The sequence below is a fragment of the Salmo salar genome, chromosome 14, assembly GCF_965601325.2.
Source record: "Salmo salar chromosome 14, fSalSal1, whole genome shotgun sequence".
Taxonomy (NCBI): Eukaryota; Metazoa; Chordata; class Actinopteri; order Salmoniformes; family Salmonidae; genus Salmo; species Salmo salar.
The window spans coordinates 54,737,501-54,759,528 of NC_138304.1; the positions used below are offsets into that span (position 1 = coordinate 54,737,501).

Below are 22,028 nucleotides of genomic sequence, written 5' to 3' on the forward strand. Positions count from 1 at the left end.
ATACCTACATGTTTCAAGCAGACCACCATAGTCCATGTGCCCAAGAGAGCGAAGGTAACCTGCCTAAATGATTACCGTCCAGTAGCACTCACGTCGGTAGCCATGATGTGCTTTGAAAGGCTGGTCATGGCTCACATCAACACCATCATCCCAGAACCCCTAGACCCACTCCAATTTGCATACCGCCCCCTAACAGATCCACAGGTGACGCAATCTCTATTGTACTCCACACTGCTTTTTCCCACCTGGACAAAAGGAACACCTATGTGAGAATGCTGTTCATTTATTACAGCTCAGCGTTCAACACCATAGTGCCCACGAAGCTCATTACTAAGCTAAGGACTCTAGGACTAAACACCTCCCTCTGCAACTGGATCCTGGACTTCCTGAACGGACGCCCCCAGGTGGTAAGGATAGGTAACAACACGTCTGCCACTCTGATTCTCAACACTGGGGCCCCTCAGGGGTGTGTACTTAGTCCCCTCTGTACTCCCTGTTCACCCATGACTGCGTGGCCAAACACGACTCCAACACCATCATTAAGTTTGCTAACGACACAACAGTGGTAGGCCTGATCACCGACAATGATGAGATGGCCTATAGGGAGGAGGTCAGAGATCTGGCAGTGTGGTGCCTTTCTGTCAATGTGAGCAAGACAAAGGAGATGATCGTGGACTTCAGGAAAAGGAAGGACTAAGAGGCCCCAATTAACACCTATGGGACTGAAGAGGAGCGGGTCGAGAGTTTCAAGTTCCTTGGTGTCCACATCACCAACAAACTAGCATGGTCCAAACACACCAAGACAGTTATGAAGAGGGCACGACAACACATTTTCCCCCTCAGGAGAAATCAGGAGACTCCAGTCACCCAAGTTATAGACTGTTCTCTCTGCTACCACACGGCAAACGGTACCGGAGCACCAAGTCTAGGACCATAAGGCTCCTTAACAGCTTAACAAGCCATAAGACTGCAGAGCAACTAATCAAATGGCCACCCGGACTATTTACATTAACCCCCCCCCACTTTGTTTTACACTGCTGCTGCTCGCTGTTTATTACCTATGCAGTCACTTTACAAATCACCTCGACTAACCTGTACCCCCGCACATTGACTCGGTACCGGTACCCCCTGTATATAGCCTCATTACTACCTGGTACCCCCTGTATATAGCCTCCACATGGACTCTGTATCGGTAACCCCAGTATATAGCCTCATTACTACCTGGTAACCCTTGTATAGAGCCTCCACATTGACTCTGTACCGTAACACCCTGTATATAGCCTCCACTTTGACTGTGTACCGTAACACCCTGTATATAGCCTCATTATTGTTATGTACATTTACTTTTTGATTGATTAGATTTTTTCCCTTTAGTTTATATAGTAAATATATTAGTAACTCAATCTCTTAAACTGCATTGTTGGCTAAGGGCTTATAAGTAAGCATTTCACGGTAAGGGAAATACACCTGTTATATTCAGCATTTCACGGTAAGGTCTACACCTGTTATATTCAGCACATGTGACAAATACAATTTGATTTGATAATTTTTTTGAATTTGAGATTAAGTTCTTTCTTCAAAATCAATCATATATATATATTTGAAGAAAAAAAAGCCAAAATGTTGGCAATTCTGATCACGACTTCTAATGTAACTTTTGTAATGTTTTCCTTTCTTTAAAGGAAGCAGTTTACTTATTTATTCAAATTTACTTTGGGAGATAACGCAAGTCTTCAAGTCTCATGCACGGTTCATCTCTGACTCTGAGCCACTTTTGTCACACATCATTTTTACAGTACTCTAGCTTGCAGGTAAAACTCACCTGTCCTTGCCCGTCTCCTTCTTGAAGAGTTCGTCAAACTGCAGCATCTTCTGCCTGGAGATCATGTAGACTTTTAGTTTGGGCAGCACCTGGTTCATCAACCTCAGGTTATTGTAGACCAGACCTTTCCCATCCCGCCGCATGTAACTACTGGGCCCCCAGAAGATAAACACTGTGTCCTGGAGGGAGGAGAATGTAATGTAATGTTACTACTGATAAACACTGTGTCCTGGAGGGAGGAGAATGTAATGTAATGTAACTACTGATAAACACTGTGTCCTGGAAGGAGGAGAATGTAATGTTACTACTGATAAACACTGTGTCCTGGAGGGAGGAGAATGTAATGTAATGTTACTACTGATAAACACTGTGTCCTGGAGGGAGGAAAATGTAATGAAATGTAACTACTGATAAACACTGTGTCCTGGAGGGAGGAGAATGTAATGTTACTACTGATAAACACTGTGTCCTGGAGGGAGGAGAATGTAATGTAATGTTACTACTGATAAACACTGTGTCCTGGAGGGAGGAGAATGTAATGTAATGTTACTACTGATAAACACTGTGTCCTGGAGGGAGGAGAATGTAATGTAATGTTACTACTGATAAACACTGTGTCCTGGAGGGAGGAGAATGTAATGTAATGTTACTACTGATAAACACTGTGTCCTGGAGGGAGGAGAATGTAATGTAATGTTACTACTGATAAACACTGTGTCCTGAAGGGAGGAGAATGTAATGTAATGTTACTACTGATAAACACTGTGTCCTGGAGGGAGGAGAATGTAATGTAATGTTACTACTGATAAACACTGTGTCCTGGAGGGAGGAGAATGTAATGTAATGTTACTACTGATAAACACTGTGTCCTGGAGGGAGGAGAATGTAATGTAATGTTACTACTGATAAACACTGTGTCCTGGAGGAGGAGAATGTAATGTAATGTTACTACTGATAAACACTGTGTCCTAGAGGGAAGAGAATGTAATGTTACATGGAACATTACCAACTGTGCTATTTTCTTTGTTTTTTTTCGCATTGTTTGTAACTTATTTTCGACATAATGTTGCTGCTACCGTCTCTTATGACCGAAAAGAACTTCTGGACATCAGAACACCGATTACTCACCTCGAACTGGACAAAGATTTTATCTTTAACCTGTTAGGGCTAGGGGGCAGTATTTGCACGGCTCGATAAAAAAAATGTACCCGATTTAATCTGGTTACTAATCCTACCCAGTAACTAGAATATGCATATACTTATTATATATGGATAGAAAACACTCTAAAGTTTCTAAAACTGTTTGAATGGTGTCTGTGAGTATAACAGAACTCATTTGGCAGGCAAAACCCTGAGACATTTTCTGACAGGAAGTGGATACCTGATGTGTTGTATTACCTTTAAACCTATGCCATTGAAAAACACAGGGGCTGAGGAATATTTTGGCACTTCCTATTGCTTCCACTAGATGTCACCAGCCTTTACAAAGTGTTTTGAGTCTTCTGGAGGGAGATCTGACCTAACAAGAGCCATGGAACGATGATGGCCCATTAGACACCTGGCGTGCGAGTTCATGTTGGGTACCCTCGTTCCAATACGTTATAAAAGAGTATGCATTCATCCACCTTGAATATTATTCATGTTCTGGTTAAAAAAGGCCCTAATGATTTATGCTATACAACGTTTGACATGTTTGAACGAACGTAAATATATTTTTTCCCCTCATTCATTAAGTGAAGTCCGGCGGGCTTAGATCATGTGCTAACAAGACGGAGATTTTTGGACATAAATGATGAGCTTTTTTGAACAAAACTACATTCGTTATGGACCTGTGATACCTGGAAGTGACATCTGATGAAGAGAATCAAAGGTAATGGATTATTTACATAGTATTTTCGATTTTAGATCTCCCCAACATGACGACTAGTCTGTATCGCAACGCGTATTTTTCTGGGCGCAGTGCTCAGATTATTGCAAAGTGTGATTTCCCAGTAAGGTTATTTTTAAATCTGGCAAGTTGATTGCGTTCAAGAGATGTAAATCTATAATTCTTTAAATGACAATATAATATTTTACCAATGTTTTCTAATTTTAATTATTTAATTTGTGAGGCTGACTTGACTGCCGGTTATTGGAGGGAAACGATTTCCTCAACATCAATGCCATAGTAAAACGCTGTTTTTGGATATAAATATGAACTTGATAGAACTAAAAATGCATGCATTGTCTAACATAATGTCCTAGGAGTGTCATCTGATGGAGATTGTAAAAGGTTAGTGCATCATTTTAGCTGGTTTTATGGTTTTGGTGACCCTGTCTTTGAATTGACAAAACATTACACACAACTCTTGTAAATGTACTGTCCTAACATACTCTAAATTTATGCTTTCGCCGTAAAACCTTTTTGAAATCGTAAAACGTGGTTAGATTAAGGAGATGTTTATCTTTCAAAGGGTGTAAAATAGTTGTATGTTTGAAAAATGTGAATTTTGACATTTATTTGGATTCAAATTTGCCGCTCTTGAAATGCACCTGCTGTTGATGGAGTGCACCACGGGGGGGGACGCTAGCGTCCCACCTAGTCCATAGAGGTTAATGATTCCGACGCAAAGGATATACTGCTGTGTTGAGACAAGGCCCAAATCCCCGTCATCAGCGTGAAGAAAAGACGGAGAAAAAGAGGGAGGAGGGCGGGGTGCCTTGTAAGAATTCGCCGACAAGTAGGTAAACCACCACTATTATTGGCCAATAATTGGGGAAAAAAAACAAGACTATCCTACCAACGGGACATTAAAATCTGTAATATTTTATGTTTCACCGAGACGTGGCTGAACGACGACACGGATAATATAGAGCTGGCTGGCTTCTCTGTGTATAGGCAGGACAGAGCAGCTACGTCTGGTAAGACGAGAGGTGGTGCTATGTGTCTATTTATCAATAGCTGCTGGTGCGCGATGTCTAATATTAACCTGTTAGGGCTAGGGGGCAGTATTGACATGGCTGGATAAAAAACATACCCGATTTAATCTGGTTACTACTCCTGCCCAGTAACTAGAATATGCATATCATTATTGGCTTTGGATAGAAAACACCCTAAAGTTTCTAAAACTGTTTGGATGGTGTCTGTGAGTATAACAGAACTCATATGGCAGGCCAAAACCTGAGAAGATTCCATGCAGGAAGTGGCCTGTCTGACAAGTTGTGTTTCATCTGGGCTCTTTTTATTCAAGACTTAGGATCTTTGCAATAACGTGACACTTCCTACGGCTCCCATAGGCTCTCAGAGCCCGGGAAAAAGCTGAAGGATATCGAGGCAGGCTCTGGCTGAAACACATTATCGCGTTTGGCAAGTGGCCGATCAGAGTACTGTGGGCTTAGGCGCGTGCCCGAGTCGACCGAATGCTTTATTTTCTTTCCTCTGTTTACCTAAATGCAGATGCCAGGTCGGAATATTATCGCTTTTTTACGAGAAAAATGGCATAAAAATTGATTTTAAACAGCGGTTGACATGCTTCGAAGTACGCTAATGGAATATTTAGAATTTTTTTGTCACGAATTGCGCCATGCTCGTCACCCTTATTTACCCTTTCGGATAGTGTCTTGAACGCACGAACAAAACGCCGCTGTTTGGATATAACTATGGATTATTTTGAACCAAACCAACATTTGTTATTGAAGTAGAAGTCCTGGGAGTGCATTCTGACGAAGACAGCAAAGGTAATAACATTTTTCTTATAGTAAATGTGACTTTTCTGAGTGCTAAACTTGCTTGTTGTCTAAATAGCTAGCCCTGTGATGCTGGGCTATCTACTGAGAATATTGCAAAATGTGCTTTCACCGAAAAGCTATTTTAAAATCGGACATATCGAGTGCATAGAGGAGTTCTGTATCTATAATTCTTAAAATAATTGTTATGCTTTTTGTGAATGTTTATCGTGAGTAATTTAGTAAATTCACCGGCAGTGTTCGGTGGGAATGCTAGTCACATGCTAGTCACATGCTAATGTAAAAAGCTGTTTTTTGATATAAATATGAACTTGATTGAACAAAACATGCATGTATTGTATAACATAATGTCCTAGGGTTGTCATCTGATGAAGATCAAAGGTTAGTGCTGCATTTAGCTGTGGTTTGGGTTTATGTGACATTATATGCTAGCTTGAAAAATGGGTGTATGATTATTTCTGGCTGGGTACTCTGCTGACATAATCTAATGTTTTGCTTTCGTTGTAAAGCCTTTTTGAAATCGGACAGTGTGGTTAGATTAATGAGAGTCTTGTCTTTAAAATGGTGTAAAATAGTCATATGTTTGAAAAATTGAAGTTTTTGCATTTCTAAGGTTTTTGAATAACGCGCCACGGGATTACACTGGCTGTTACGTAGGTGGGACGATTTGGTGCCACCTATCCTAGAGAGGTTAAAGAAGTTTCGAGGTATTGCTCACCTGAGGTAGAGTACCTTATGATAAGCTGTAGACCACACTATCTACCAAGAGAGTTCTCATCTATATAATTCATAGCCATCTATTTACCACCACAAACTGATGCTGGCACTAAGACCACACTCAACCAGCTGTATAAGGCCATAAGCAAACAAGAAAATGCTCATCCAGAAGCAGCGCTCCTAGTGGCCAGGGACTTAAATGTAGGCAAACTTAAATCCATTTTACCTCATTTCTACCAGCATGTCACATGATCACCTTTGCTCCACACACAGAGACCCGTACAAAGCTCTCCCTCGCCCTCCATTTGGCAAATCTGACCATAATTCTATCCTCCTGATTCCTGCTTACAAGCAAAAAATAAAGCAGGAAGTACCAGTGACTCGCTCAATACGGAAGTGGTCAGATGACGCGGATGCTAGGCTACAGGACTGTTTTGCAGCACAGACTGGAATATGTTCCGGGGATTGATCCAATGGCATTGAAGAGTATATCACCTCAGTCACCAGCTTCATCGATAAGTGCATCGACGACGTCATCCCAACAGTGACCGTACGTACATTTCCCAACCAGAAGCAATGGATTTCAGGCAACATCCGCACCGAGCTAAAGGCTAGAGTTGCCGCTTTCAAGCAGCAGGACACTGATCCGGACGCTTATAAAAAAATCCCACTATGACCTCAGACGACCCAGGCAACGCGTCAATAGAAGACTAAGATTGAATCCTTCTACACCGGCTCTGATGGTCGTCGGATGGGGCAGGGCTTGAAAACTATTACGGATTACAAAGGGAAACCGAAGCACGAGCTGCCCAGTGACGCGAACCTACCAGATGAGCTAAATACCTTTTATGCTCGCTTCGAGGCAAGCAACACTGGAGCATGCATGAGAGCACCAGCTGTTCTGGGCGACTGTGTGATCACGCTCTCCGTAGCCAATGTGAGTAAGACCTTTAAACTGGTCAACATTCAAAAAAGACGCGGGGCCAGACGGATTACCAGGACGTGTACTCAAAGCATGCGCGGACCAACTGGCAGGTGTCTTCACTGACATAACACTGTGACCTATAGAGTCCCCAGTAGATAACACTGTGACCTATAGAGTCCCCCAGTAGATAACACTGTGACCTATAGAGTCCCCCAGTAGATAACACTGTGACCTATAGAGTCCCCCAGTAGATAACACTGTGACCTATAGAGTCCCCAGTAGATAACACTGTGACCTATAGAGTCCCCAGTAGATAACACTGTGACCTATAGAGTCCCCCAGTAGGTAACACTGTGACCTATAGAGTCCCCCAGTAGGTAACACTGTGTCCTATAGAGTCCCCCAGTAGATAACACTGTGACCTTTAGGGTCCCCAGTAGATAACACTGTGACCTATAGGGTCCCCAGTAGATAACACTGTGACCTATAGGGTCCCCAGTAGATAACACTGTGACCTATAAAGTCCCCCAGTAGATAACACTGTGACCTATAGAGTCCCCAGTAGATAACACTGTGACCTATAGAGTCCCCAGTAGATAACACTGTGACCTATAGAGTCCCCAGTAGATAACACTGTGACCTATAGAGTCCCCAGTAGATAACACTGTGACCTATAGAGTCCCCCAGTAGATAACACTGTGACCTATAGAGTCCCCAGTAGATAACACTGTGACCTATAGAGTCCCCCAGTAGATAACACTGTGACCTATAGAGTCCCCCAGTAGATAACACTGTGACCTATAGAGTCCCCCAGTAGATAACACTGTGATCTATAGAGTCCCCCAGTAGGTAACACTGTGAAAGCATTAATGAAAACACTTATGTGGGGATTCAGTCATAGGTTTCTTTGTCGACAAGCGCACTGCACTATTGACAATGTGCCTTTTTTGAGGGAATTTAATTGAATGCAAGTAAAACATGTATCAACAATAGTCCTATATTGTCCCCAGTAGTAAAACATTCATCAACAACATGCAGAAAGAACTAATGGAAGTACATCAGATCAGGACACAGAAAGGAGAGGCTGAGTAGGGACTTGGTAACCCCGTCGTAATATGTGTAGTTTCGAGTCGAGAGTATTGCTGTTCAAACCGGCACACAAGATCCACATTTAAAATCCCAGAGAATCATCTAACCTGGGATGCGTTGAGCAGTTCGTGGCGGTTACGTAGGACCCTCTGCATGCTGGAGTGAGCGATGACACGTAGCGAGGTGCGGCGCCCGACGTCTCGCCCGTAACCCAGCGCCGTGGGGGCGTCGTTCATACGGATGACACACTCTGCCCGGTCGATCTCCTCGCCGCGACCACCACCCATCAGGTGACCAGAGCTGGTGACCAACGCACAGCTATGGCAGTGCATTTTCAGAGGCTGGGGGAAGAGAGGAATGTTTTGTTATTTTAGTAGAGAGAGGGAGGAAATGGGAGAGGATGAGAGAGAGAGGAATGTTTTGTTATTTTAGTAGAGAGAGGGAGGAAGGGGGAGAAGATGAGGGAGAGAGGAATGTTTTGTTATTTTAGTAGAGAGAGGGAGGAAGAGGACCAGGACCAGAGGGACAGGACCAGAGGGAGAGGACTAGAGGGACAGGACCAGGACCAGAGGGAGAGGTCCAGAGGGAGAGGACCAGAGGGAGAGGACCAGCGGGACAGGACCAGCGGGAGAGGACCAGAGGGACATTTTTACATTTTTTTTTACATTTTAGTCATTTAGCAGACGCTCTTATCCAGAGCGACTTACAGTAGTGAATGCATACATTTCATACCATGCATTTAAAAAAAAAATTGTACTGGCCCCCCATGGGAATCGAACCCACAACCCTGGCGTTGCACACACCATGCTGGCGTTGCAAACACCATGCTCTACCAACTGAGCCACAGGGACAGGACCAGCAGAGGGACAGGACCAGCAGAGGGACAGGACCAGCAGAGGGACAGGACCAGCAGAGGGACAGGACCAGCAGAGGGACAGGACCAGCAGAGGGACAGGACCAGCAGAGGGACAGGACCAGCAGAGGGACAGGACCACCAGAGGGACAGGACCAGAGGGAGAGGACCAGAGGGAGAGGACCAGAGGGAGAGGACCAGAGGGAGAGGACCAGAGGGAGAGGACCAGAGGGAGAGGACCAGAGGTGGACTCCAATCAAGTTGTAAAAACATCTCAAGGAGGATCAATGGAAACAAGATGCACCTGAGCTCCTTTTCGAGTCTAATAGCAAAAGGACTGAATACTTTTGTAAATAAGATATTTCTGTTTTTTTATTTGTAATAAATTTGCAAACATTTCTAAAGAACAGTTTTTGCTTTGTAATTATGGGGTGTTGTGTGTAAATTGATAAGAAAAAAAACGATTTAATCAATGTTAGAATAAGGCTGTAACGTAACAAAATGTGGAAAAAGTGAAGGTGTCTGAATACTTCCTGAATGCACTGTCTGGTTTTCTTTATGCATATCCCCATAGGAATTATTCCCAATGACTGCTGTAAAAGCTCCTGGCATTATAGAAGGCTGATCTTTGGCTAGGCCATATGGATAAAGAGAGAGTGTGTGGTGTGCACATGTGTGTGTGTGTGTGTGTGTGTGTGTGTGTGTGTGTGTCCAGGTCTGGAGGGCAGTAGCCTTCCTTCCGGAAGTTTTCAATTTCCGGTCTGTGTGCGTGCGTGTGATCACCCCGAGACAGGACAAACAAACTCCGTTCTTTAAATCAATGATATGCAAACCAGGTGTAGAAACACTGAAATATCTCCTTGGCAACAATATGATAATGACTCATATTCTAATGAGCATGACAATAACGAAGCCAGTGTGGGGCCCCTGGCCAATCATCACTGCTTTGAGTGGTGCTCCCACAGAGAACAGGAAATGTGCAATACTCAATATGATGAGAGACAGAGAGAAAGTGGCGGAGAGGGAGAGAGGGTGAAAAAGAGAGGAGAGATACCAATTAGGATCAACAGCATGGGAGAGAGATAAGACGAGGGAGAGGAAAGAGAGATACCAACTAGATTCAATAGTAACAGCTGGGTAAAGAATCAGGTGTTGCTTTAAGAGCGCTATCGAGACAATAATATATATAATAATAATGATGTGTGTGGATCAGGAAGCCCGCTGAGACCGGTCTGCCCCTCACCATGTCTCACCACCCATTAGACAGCATTCTGGGTAGGAAGAGAGGGAGAGTCTCCACTGGGAGCTAATGAAGAAAGGGGAGTGAGGAAACGAAAGAGAGGAGGAGAGGAAAATTATGAGAGAGAAGATGAGAGGAGGAATGGACAGAGGGAATGAAAGAAAGGAGAGGAGAGAAAGAGGAGGAGAGGAGATGGACGCAATTAAGAGGATTCTGGTGGCCGGTGATCATTCTGAGGATGACATCTAGAGCTCCCAGTACATGTTAGAGCTCCCAGTACACCGTTAGAGCTCCCAGTACACCCTTAGAGCTCCCAGTACACCTTAGAGCTCTCTGTACATGTTAGAGCACCCAGTACATGTTAGAGCTCCCAGTACATGTTAGAGCTCCCAGTACACCGTTAGAGCTCTCTGTACATGTTAGAGCTCCCAGTACATGTTAGAGCTCCCAGTACACCATTAGAGCTCCCAGTACATGTTAGAGCTCCCAGTACATGTTAGAGCTCCCAGTACACGTTAGAGCTCTCTGTACAGCATTAGAGCTCCCTGTACATGTTAGAGCTCCCAGTACACCATTAGAGCTCCCAGTACACCATTAGAGCTCCCAGTCCATGTTAGAGCTCCCAGTACACGTCAGAGCTCCCTGTACATGTTAGAGCTCCCAGTACACGTTAGAGCTCCCAGTACACGTTAGAGCTCCCAGTACACGTTAGAGCTCCCAGTACACCATTAGAGCTCCCAGTACACCATTAGAGCTCCCAGTACACCATTAGAGCTCCCAGTACATGTTCGAGCTCCCAGTACATGTTAGAGCTCCCAGTACATGTTTGAGCTCCCAGTACACCGTTAGAGCTCTCTGTACATGTTTGAGCTCCCAGTACATGTTTGAGCTCCTAGTACACCATTAGAGCTCCCAGTACACCATTAGAGCTCCCAGTACATGTTAGAGCTCCCAGTACATGTTAAAGCTCCCAGTACACGTTAGAGCTCCCAGTACACGTTAGAGCTCCCAGTACACGTTAAAGCTCCCAGTACACGTTAGAGCTCCCAGTACATGTTAGACCTCCCAGTACATGTTAAAGCTCCCAGTACACGTTAGAGCACTCTGTACAGCGTTAGAGCTCCCAGTACACATTAAAGCTCCCAGTACACATTAGAGCTCCCTGTACATGTTAGAGCTCCCAGTACACCATTAGAGCTCCCAGTACATGTTAGAGCTCCCAGTACATGTTAGCGCTCCCAGTACACCATTAGAGCTCCCAGTACATGTTAGAGCTCCCAGTACACGTTAGAGCTCCCTGTACAAGTTAGAGCTCCCAGAACACCGTTACAGCTCCCAGTACACCGTTACAGCTCCCAGTACATGTTAGAGCTCCCAGTACACGTTAGAGCTCCCAGTTATGTTAAAGCTCCCAGTACACGTTAGAGCACTCTGTACAGCGTTAGAGCTCCCAGTACACGTTAGAGCTCCCAGTACACGTTAGAGCTCCCTGTACATGTTAGAGCTCCCTGTACACGTTAGAGCTCCCAGTACATGTTAGACCTCCCAGTACATGTTAAAGCTCCCAGTACACGTTAGAGCACTCTGTACAGCGTTAGAGCTCCCAGTACACATTAAAGCTCCCAGTACACGTTAGAGCTCCCTGTACATGTTAGAGCTCCCAGTACACCATTAGAGCTCCCAGTACATGTTAGAGCTCCCAGTACATGTTAGCGCTCCCAGTACACCATTAGAGCTCCCAGTACATGTTAGAGCTCCCAGTACACGTTAGAGCTCCCTGTACAAGTTAGAGCTCCCAGAACACCGTTACAGCTCCCAGTACACCGTTACAGCTCCCAGTACATGTTAGAGCTCCCAGTACACATTAGAGCTCCCAGTTATGTTAAAGCTCCCAGTACACGTTAGAGCACTCTGTACAGCGTTAGAGCTCCCAGTACACGTTAGAGCTCCCAGTACACGTTAGAGCTCCCTGTACATGTTAGAGCTCCCTGTACACCATTAGAGCTCCCTGTACACCATTAGAGCTCCCAGTACATGTTAGAGCTCCCAGTACATGTTAGAGCTCCCAGTACACCATTAGAGCTCCCAGTACATGTTAGAGCTCCCAGTAAACGTTAGAGCTCCCTGTACACGTTAGAGCTCCCTGTACAAGTTAGAGCTCCCAGTACACCGTTACAGCTCCCACTACACCGTTACAGCTCCCAGTACACCGTTACAGCTCCCAGTACCCCCCTCCCCCACTGTCCAATTTACAGTAGCTATTACAGTGAAAGAATACCATGCTATTGTTTGAGGAGAGAGCACAGTTATGAACTTGAAAATGTATTAAGCTCATGGGGATTGTTGTGGAAGAGGTTACATGTCATCCAAATGGTAAATATAACTAAATATTTTTTATATCAAACAAGTCTGCACTATGTTGAACATTAATTGGACGCCGGGCTAGCTAACTAGCTAGCTGGTAGTGCTAGCTAATTTTAGCTAGCCATAGGCCTTGCTCTAACCAAATGCTACAACGTTATGGACAGTAATGGACAGTGTGATGACTTCTGTTTGCAAGTCCATAACTATGATTCTACTTCCTGATCTAGACTCTTGTGTTGGATCTTATTGGCTTCCAGGGGAGAGGGTGCAAAAATGGGAGCCAGCCTTCAGCTTTGCAAAGCCGGGAGAACTCCGATCCATTGCCAAATAGGGTTAGTAAACATAGTCACCGAATTAAACCAGTGCCATTTCATGTCCTGGGCCCATATTCATAAAGCATCTTAGAGCAGGAGTGCTGATCTAGCTAGCTAGTAATGCATCAGTCAAAATGAAATGCTAGAAAATGTCCAACATATCTGAGAACTTATTCTTATTCTAAAAAACATTGAGATGATACCTTTACAATTGCTTTACCATGTAATTAGATTTTTTGTTGTTGAATGTTGTGAAAACCAAATTATATATGGATGTGGCTGTAAATGCTACATCATCATTCTCCATCGCCCAGTGTGCTTCAATAGGACAAAGTGTGCTACCATTATGAATGGTGGTGTACAATATACTGCTGAAATACCTGGGTAATTTTACTGCAAGAAATGCTTAATTCTGCATGAGTAAATATTAAGGTTATGTGACAAGTTATAGACCTACAGTCAGTGTCCAGATTTCAGTCTACGGGATCGGTATATATATATATATATATGTGGCTGTAAATACTACTCCATCAGCCAGTGTGCTTCAATAGGACAAAGTGGAAAGAGTCACTCTCTGTGCTATCGTTATGAATGATAGTGTAGTGTACAATCTACTGCTGAAATACCTTTGTTGTTTATGACAATATATTCCACTCATTATCTGAATTTCATTTCCATACACTGTAAGCAAAGAGACAGGCGATACTGTATAAGCTAACAATGGTGCAGGAGGGGACGGCTGCCGTTTCACGGGTTCCTAACCAATTGTGCTATTTTGTATGTTTTTTCGCATTGTTATCAACTTATTTTGTACATAATGTTGCTGCTACCGTCTCTTATGACCGAAAAGAGCTTCTGGACATCAGATCAGCGATTACTCACCTCGAACTTGATGAAGATGTTTTCTTTAATGAGTCTGACGTGAAGGATATACTGCTTCTCTGAGACCAGGCCCAAATCCCTGTCATTCACGTAAAGAAAAGACGGAAATACAGGGGGCGGAGATCAGGGTGCTTTGTGAGAATTCGGCTGTAACAAGGTGAGTGACCGGTTGCCGGGAAGTCAGGCGCAGGAGAGCAGAGATGGGTGATAACAGGAGAATTTTAATATACACCCTGGCCCAAAAGCACAGGTGAGGCAGCACAAAGCACAACCACGGTAATATGAACCGGATTTAAACAAAACAAACAAACCTAAGTTTGATACAAACCTAGCGCAAGCCAGCCTGTAGCGTAATGCCACAACACAAAGAACAATTCCACACACAGACATGGGGGAAACAGAGGATAATATACATTTAGACTGAGGAGGGAATGTGAACCAGGTGTGCGGGAAAACAAGACAAAACAAATGGAAAATGAAAGGAGGAGCAGCGATGGCTAGAAAACCGGTGACGTCGATCGCCGAACGCCGCCCAAACAAGGAGAGGGACCGACTTCGGCGGAAGTCTTGACATCGGCGGCGAGTGGGTAACCCGCCTCTACCATCTGTTCTATTGGCCATCATGCAATCACTGAAGAATAAACTGAATGAGCTCGGTTCAAAACTATCCTACCAACGTGACATTCAAAAACGGTGATATCTTATGTTTCACCGAGCCGTGGCTGAAATACGACATGGATAATATACAGTTGGCTGTCCATTGGCAGGACAGAGCAGCTACGTCCGGTAAGACGAGGGGTGGGGGTGTGTGTCTATTTGTCAATAACGACGACGCCAAAGAACATGGCTGACGTTTTACATTCTCCAATTGTGTTATTTGGTTCATTTTGCGTGAAGAAAAGATGCAGGAAAGGGGCTGCAGATCGGGCAGCCTTCTGAGAATCCATAGGTGAGCGAGTAAACTCCCACTGCCATCCGTTCTTCTTGCTAACATGCAATCATTGGAAAATAAAATTGATGACCTACTATTAAGATTATCCTACCAACGGGACATTAAAAACTGTAACATCTTATGTTTCACCGAGACGTGGCTGAATGACAATACGGACAATATAGAGGTAGCGGGATTTTCCATGTACCAGCAGAACAGAGACTCTACCTCCGGTAAGACGAGTGGTGGGGGTGTGTGTCTATTTGTCAATAACAGCTGGTGCACGATGTCTAATATTAAGGTAGTCTGAGGTAGAGTATCTCATGATAAGCTGTAAACCAAACTATCTACCATGAGAGTTTTCATCTATATTTTTCCACCACAAACCGACGCTGGTACTAACATGGCACTCAACCAACTCTATAAGGCCAAAAGCAAACAAGAGAATGTTCAACCAGAAGCAGCGCTCCTAGTGTCCAGGGAATTTAATGCCGCCAAACCGCTTTACCTATATTTTACACAAAATCCTCTGTGCTACCAGAGGGAAAAGAACTCTGGACCAACTTTACTCCACACACAGAGACGCGTACAAAGCTCTCCCTCGCCCTCCATTTGGAACATCTTACCATAATTCTATCCTCCTGATTCCTGCTAACAAGCAAAAACTAAAGCTGGAAGTACCAGTGACTCGCTCAATATTGAAGTGGTCAGATGCAGGACTGTTTTGCTACGCTGCAGGACTGTTTTGCTAGCACAGACTGGAATATGTTCCGTGATTCATCCAACGGCGGAGTATACCACCTCAGTCACTGGCTTTATCAATAAGTGCATCGATGACGTCATCCCCAAAGTGACCGTACGTACATATCCCAACCAGAAGCTATGGATTACAGGCAACATCCCAACTGAGCTAAAGCCACTTTCAAGGAATGGGACACAAATCCGGACGCTTATAAGAAATCCTGCCGTGCCCTCAGACGAACAGGCAAAGCGTCAATACAGAAATAAGACTGAATCCTACTACACCAGCTCTGACGGTCGTCGGATGTGGTACGGGTTGCAAAGGGAAACCCAGCTGCGAGCTGCCCAGTGATGTGAGCCTACCAGATGGACTAAATTCCTTTTTATGCTCACTTCGAGGCAAGCAACACTGAAGCATGCACGAGAGCACCTGCTATTCCAGACGACTGTGTGATCACACTCTCCGTAGCCGATGTGAGTAAGACCTTTAAACAGGTCAACATTCACAAGGCCGCGGGGCCAGATGGATTACCAGGACGTGTACTCAAAGCATGCGCGGACCAACTGGCAGGTGTGTTCAGTGACATTTTCAACCTCTCCCTGACAGTCTGTAATACCTACATGTTTCAGGAAGACCACCATAGTCCCTATGGGACTATGCCCAAGAAAGTGAAGGTAATCAGCCTAAATGACTACCGCCCCGTAGCACTCACGGGGCAGTAGTCCCGTGAGTGCAACCCAGTATCTCTACTTGCACATCATCATCTGCACATCTATCACTCCAGTGTTAATGCTAAATTGAAATGATTTGCCTCTATGGCCTTTTCATTGCCTTACCTCCCTACTCTTCTACATTTGCACGCACTGCACATAGATTTTTTTCTATTGTGTTATTGACTGTACGTTTGTTTATGTGTAATTCTGTGTTGTTGTTTTTGTTGCACTGCTTTGCTTTATCTTGGCCAGGTCGCAGTTTTAAATGAGAACTTGTTCTCAACTGGCCTACATGGTTAAATACAGGTGGAAAAAAAACAAAAAAAACTCATGTCGGTAGCCATGAAGTGCTTTGAAAGGCTGGTCATGGCTCACATCAACACCATCATGCCAGAAACCCTAGTGTAATGTGGCCCTGTGTGTAGCTGGTGTAGAGAGTCAGGCGCAGGACAGCAGAAATTAGTAATCAATGTACTTTACTCAAAATACAAAAATACAAGGCAAATATACTAGCCCAGAAATAATGGACCGATTTACAAAGAACAATCACTCACAAACAAACATTGGGAACAGAGGGTTAAATAATAAACAGGTAATTGGGTGAGTGAAATCACGTGTGTAAGACTAAGACAAAACAAATGGAAAATGAAAAGTGGATCGGTGGTGGCTAGAAGGCCGGTGACGTCGACCGCCGAATGCCGCCTGAACAAGGGGAGGGACCGACTTCGGCGGAAGTCGTGACACCTAGACCCACTCCAATTCGCATACCGCCCCAACAGATCCACAGATGACGCAATCTCAATCGCACTCCACACTGCCCTTTCCCACCTGGATCTGAACACCTATGTGAGAATGCTGTTCATTGACTACAGCTCAGCGTTCAACACCATCGTGCACACAAAGCTCATCACTAAGCTAAGGACTCTGGGACTAAAACACCTCAGTCTGCAACTGGATCCTGGACTTCCTGACCGGACGCCCCCAGGTGATAAGGGTAGACAACAACACATCTGCCACGCTGATCCTCAACACAGGAGCCCCTCATGGTTGTGTACTTAGTCCCCTCCTGTACTCCCTGTTCTCCCATGACTGCATGGCCAACACGACTCCAACACCATCATTAAGTTTGCTGATGACACAACAGTGGTAGGCCTGATCAGCGACAATAATGAGACGGCCTATAGGGAGGAGGGCAGAGACCTGGCAGTGTGGTGCCTTTCTGTCAATGTGAGCAAGACAAAGGAGATGATCGTGGACTACAGGAAAAGGAAGGCGGAACACGCTCCCATTCACATCGACGGGGCTGTAGTGGAGCGGTCGAGAGTTTCAAGTTCCTTGGTGTCCACATTACCAACAAACTATCATGGTCCAAACACACCAAGAAAGTTGTGAATAGGGCACGACAACGCCTTTTCCCCCTTAGGAGACTGAAAAGATTTGGCATGGGTCCCCAGATTTTCAAAAAGTTCTACAGTTGCACCATCGAGAGCATCTGACCGGTTGCATCACCGCCTGGTATGGGAACTGCTCGGTATCTGACTGTAAGGCGCTACAGAGGGTAGTGCGTACAGCCCAGTACATCACTGGGGCCAAGCTTCCTGCCTTCCAGGACTTATATACCGTAAATTCCGGACTATAAGCCGCAACTTTTTTCCCAGGCTTTGAACCTCGCGGCTTAAACAATGACACGGCTAATATATGGATTTTTCCCGCTTTCAATTTTTTTTCTAAAAAAAAAACACATTCTGTGACGTGCTCAGTTTTTTGGCGGCATGAAGCTTTCATTAGACCAATGAAATTGCCGAACGGGTTAAGGTCAAACAACTTTTTTGTTTACTGTTTAGATTAAATCGAGCGCTCTCAAACTTCCCATCATTCTGATTACGGTAGTCATTTTGTCACCCTCATCATGGCAAAGACACGGAGAAATGCATATGATGCAGCTTTCAAAATGAAGGCGATTGATCTGGCTGTTGGAAAAGGAAATAGAGCTGCTGCACGGGAGCTTGGTCTTAATGAGTCGATGATAAGACGTTGGAAACAGCAGCGTGAGGAATTGACTCAGTGCAAAAAGACAACTAAAGCTTACTGCAAATGTTTTATTTTTTGTTACAAGCCGTGTTTCGTTAAAGCCTATTTATTTTTGTTACAAACCGTGTTTTGTTAAAGCCTATTTATTTTTGTTACAAGCCGTGTTTTGTTAAAGCCTGTGTAAAGTTCATTTGTTTCAATGTACCGGTTGGCACCTGCGGCTTATAGACATGTGCGGCTTATTTATGTTCAAAATAATATATTTTTTTTAAATTCAGTGGGTGCGGCTTATATTCAGGTGCGCTTAATAGTCCGGAAATTACGGTACTACGTGTTGTCAGAGGAAGGCCCCAAAAATTGTCAAAGACTAGTCACCCAAGTCATATACTGTTCTCTCTGCTACCTCATGGCAAGCGGTACCGGAGCGCCAAGTCTAGGTCCAAGAGTGCGCAAATCTGTCATCAAGACAAAGGGTGTTTACTTTGAAGAATCTAAAATCTAAAATATATTTAGATTTTTGTTAACACTTTCTTGGTTGCTACATGATTTCATATGTGTTATTTCATAATTTTGATGTCTTCATTATTATTCTACTGTCACACCCTGACCTTTTTATTTCTCTATTTGGTTAGGTCAGGGTGTGATGTGGGGTGGGCATTCTATGTTGTCTATTTCTTTGTTTTTGACCGAGTATGGTTCCTAATCAGAGGCAGCTGTCTATCGTTGTCTCTGATTGGGAATCATACTTAGGCAGCTTGTTTTCTATCTGAGTTTTGTGGGAGGTTATTTTCTATTTAGTATTCTGTTAACTGACAGAACTGTTGGCTTTTCGTTTTGTTACTTTGTGCGAGTGTTTTTTGATCAATAAAAATCATGAACACTTTCCACGCTGCGCTTTGGTCCACTCATTCCGATGAGAGCTGTTACATCTACATTGTAGAAAATAGTAAAAATAAAGAAAAAGCCTTAAATGAGTAGGTGTGACCAAACTTTTGACTGGTACTGTATGTTTTTCAACAACAGGTTATGGTCAATAATATAGAAGGCTGAAATCTAAAAGTACAGATCCCACAATCTCCTCATTATCAATATATTTCAACCAATCATCAGTCATTTGTGTCAGTGCAGTACATGTTGAGTGCCCTTCTCTATAAGCATGCTGAAAGTCTGTTGTTAATTTGTTTATATAGAAATAGCATTGTATTTGGCCAAACACACATTTTTTTCACCAGCTTGCTAAGAGCTGGCAGCAAGCTGATAGGTCTGCTGTTAGAACCAGTAAAGGCCGCTTTACCACTCTTGGGGAGTTGAATGACTTTGGCTTCCCTCCAGGCCTGAGGACAAAGACTTTCCTCTAGGCTCAGATTAAAGATATGACAGATAGGAGTGGCTATAGAGTCAGCTACCATCCTCAGTAGCTTTCCATCGAAGTTGTCAATGCCAGGAGGTTTGTCATTATTGATCGATAACAATAATTATTAGTTTTGTTATGCATAAATACGATGGCTCACTGTTCGTTGTTGGCATTTCCTGCCTAAATTTGCCCACCTTGCCAATGAAGTTAATCATTAAAAAAATTGGCAACATCAAATGGTTTTGTGATGAATAAGCCATCTGATTGGATTAAAGATGGAGTGGAATTTGTCTTTATGCCCATAATTTCATTTAAAATTCTCCAAAGTTTCTCCCCATCATTCTTTATATCATTGATCTTGGCTTCATAATACAGTTTCTTCTTCTTTTTGTTGAGTTTAGTCACATCATTTCTCATTTTGCAGTTAGTCAGCCAGTCAGATGTGCAGCCAGTCTTATTAGCCACTCCTTTTGTCCCATCTCTTTCAACCATACAGTTTATAATTTCCTCACCAATCCATGGAGCCTTAACAGTTCTAACAGTCAGTTTCTTAATAGGTCCGTGTTTATCAATAATTGGAAGAAGCAATTTCATAAATTCATCAAGTGCAGCGTCTGGATGCTCCTCATTAATCACATCAGACCAACCAATATGTTTTAACATCATCCACATAAGAGTCACAGAAAAATATTTTATATGTCTTATACACTATTGGAACTTTGGGTCTATATTGTGATCACTGCATCCAATGGGTACGGATACAGCTTTAGAACAAAGTTCTACAGTATTAGTAAAAATGTGTTAGATACATTTATTTAAATTTTTTATTTTCACCTTTATTTAACCAGGTAGGCTAGTTGAGAACAAGTTCTCATTTGCAACTGTGAACCTGGCCAAGATAAAGCATAGCAATTCGACACATACAACAACACAGAGTTACACATGGAATAAACAAAACATACAGTCAATAATACAGTAGAACGAAAGAAAACAAAAAGTCTATATACAGTGAGTGCAAATGAGGTAAGTTAAGGCAATAAATAGGCCATGGTGGCGAAGTAATTACAATATAGCAATTAAACACTGGAATGGTAGATGTGCAGAAGATGAATGTGCAAGTAGAGATACTGGGGTGCAAAGGAGCAAGATAAATAAATAAATAAATACAGTATGGGGATGAGGTAGTTGGATGGGCTGTTTACAGATGGGCTATGTACAGGTGCAGTGATCTGTGAGCTGCTCTGACAGCTGGTGCTTAAATCTGGTGAGGGAGATATGAGTCTCCAGCTTCAGAGAATTTTGTAGTTCGTTCCAGTCATTGGTAGCAGAGAACTAGAAGGAAAGACGACCAAAGGAGGAATTGGCTTTGGGGGTGACCAGTGAAATATACCTGCTGGAGCGCGTGCTACAGGTGGGTACTGCTATGGTGACCAGTGAGCTGAGATAAGGCGGGGCTTTACCAAGCAAAGACTTGTAGATGACCTGGAGCCAGTGGGTTTGACGACGAGCATGAAGCGAGGGTCAGTATATGAATGTTACCTGATGTTAGCAAATTATTGATTTCATGAAGCTTATTTTTTTAGGCTACATATTCAGTATTAATATGAGCTAGTTTCAGCCCTTCCCTGGGTAGCTTATCAGAGATAGACAATAAAATGGAAAATAACAAAAACATGAAGAAAAAAAAAACAACGTTCAGCAGTTAGTGTGTGTAAATGTGTGTGCGCTGCGGGGTTGGAAGATGTGTGAATGACTCAGCGGTGAAAGACGTGTGAAACCCCAATGAATACACAATCAAAGATTATGAACATACGATAGGGGGCGTTACAACGCTTAACAGTTTGAAAATAGACATCTGAAAATTGTGCCGAAATGATTGTGAAAAAAACTGTAACATGTGCCTTGAAGTGAGAGTCTGAGCAACGTGAGTTCTCAAACTAGTGTCTGTGTGTGTGTGTGACTTGAAGTGAGAATCTGAGCAACGTGAGTTCTCATACTACTGTCTGTGTGTGTGTGTGTGTGTGTGTGTGTGTGTGTGTGTGTGTGTGTGTGTGTGTGTGTGTGTGTGTGTGTGTGTGTGTGTGTGTGTGTGTGTGTGTGTGTGTGTGTGACTTGATGTGAGAGTCTCTGAGTTCTCTTCCTACTGTTTTATGTAGTACTAGGGAGGTAGGGGGTACTGTTTGTTATAACATGTAGTACTAGAGAGGTAGGGGGTACTGTTTGTTATAACATGTAGTACTAGGGAGGTAGGGGTACTGTTTGTTATAGCATGTAGTACTAGGGAGGTAGGGGTACTGTTTGTTATAACATGTAGTACTAGAGAGG

At 43.6% G+C, this 22,028-nt stretch overlaps 1 protein-coding gene across 1 annotated transcript in view; it reads right to left on the reverse strand.

The window, feature by feature from the left end:
- Positions 1–22,028, reverse strand: part of LOC123733122 (alpha-N-acetylgalactosaminide alpha-2,6-sialyltransferase 5) — a 209,300-nt gene that overhangs the window by 8,047 nt on the left and 179,225 nt on the right. Inside the window, exons 3-4 of the mRNA XM_082961047.1 lie at positions 8,387–8,620; positions 1,823–2,001 (exon numbers count right to left, since the gene is read on the reverse strand). Of these exons, the coding sequence (XP_082817173.1) occupies positions 1,823–2,001; positions 8,387–8,620 (413 nt within the window). The remainder of the gene's footprint in view (positions 1–1,822; positions 2,002–8,386; positions 8,621–22,028) is intronic.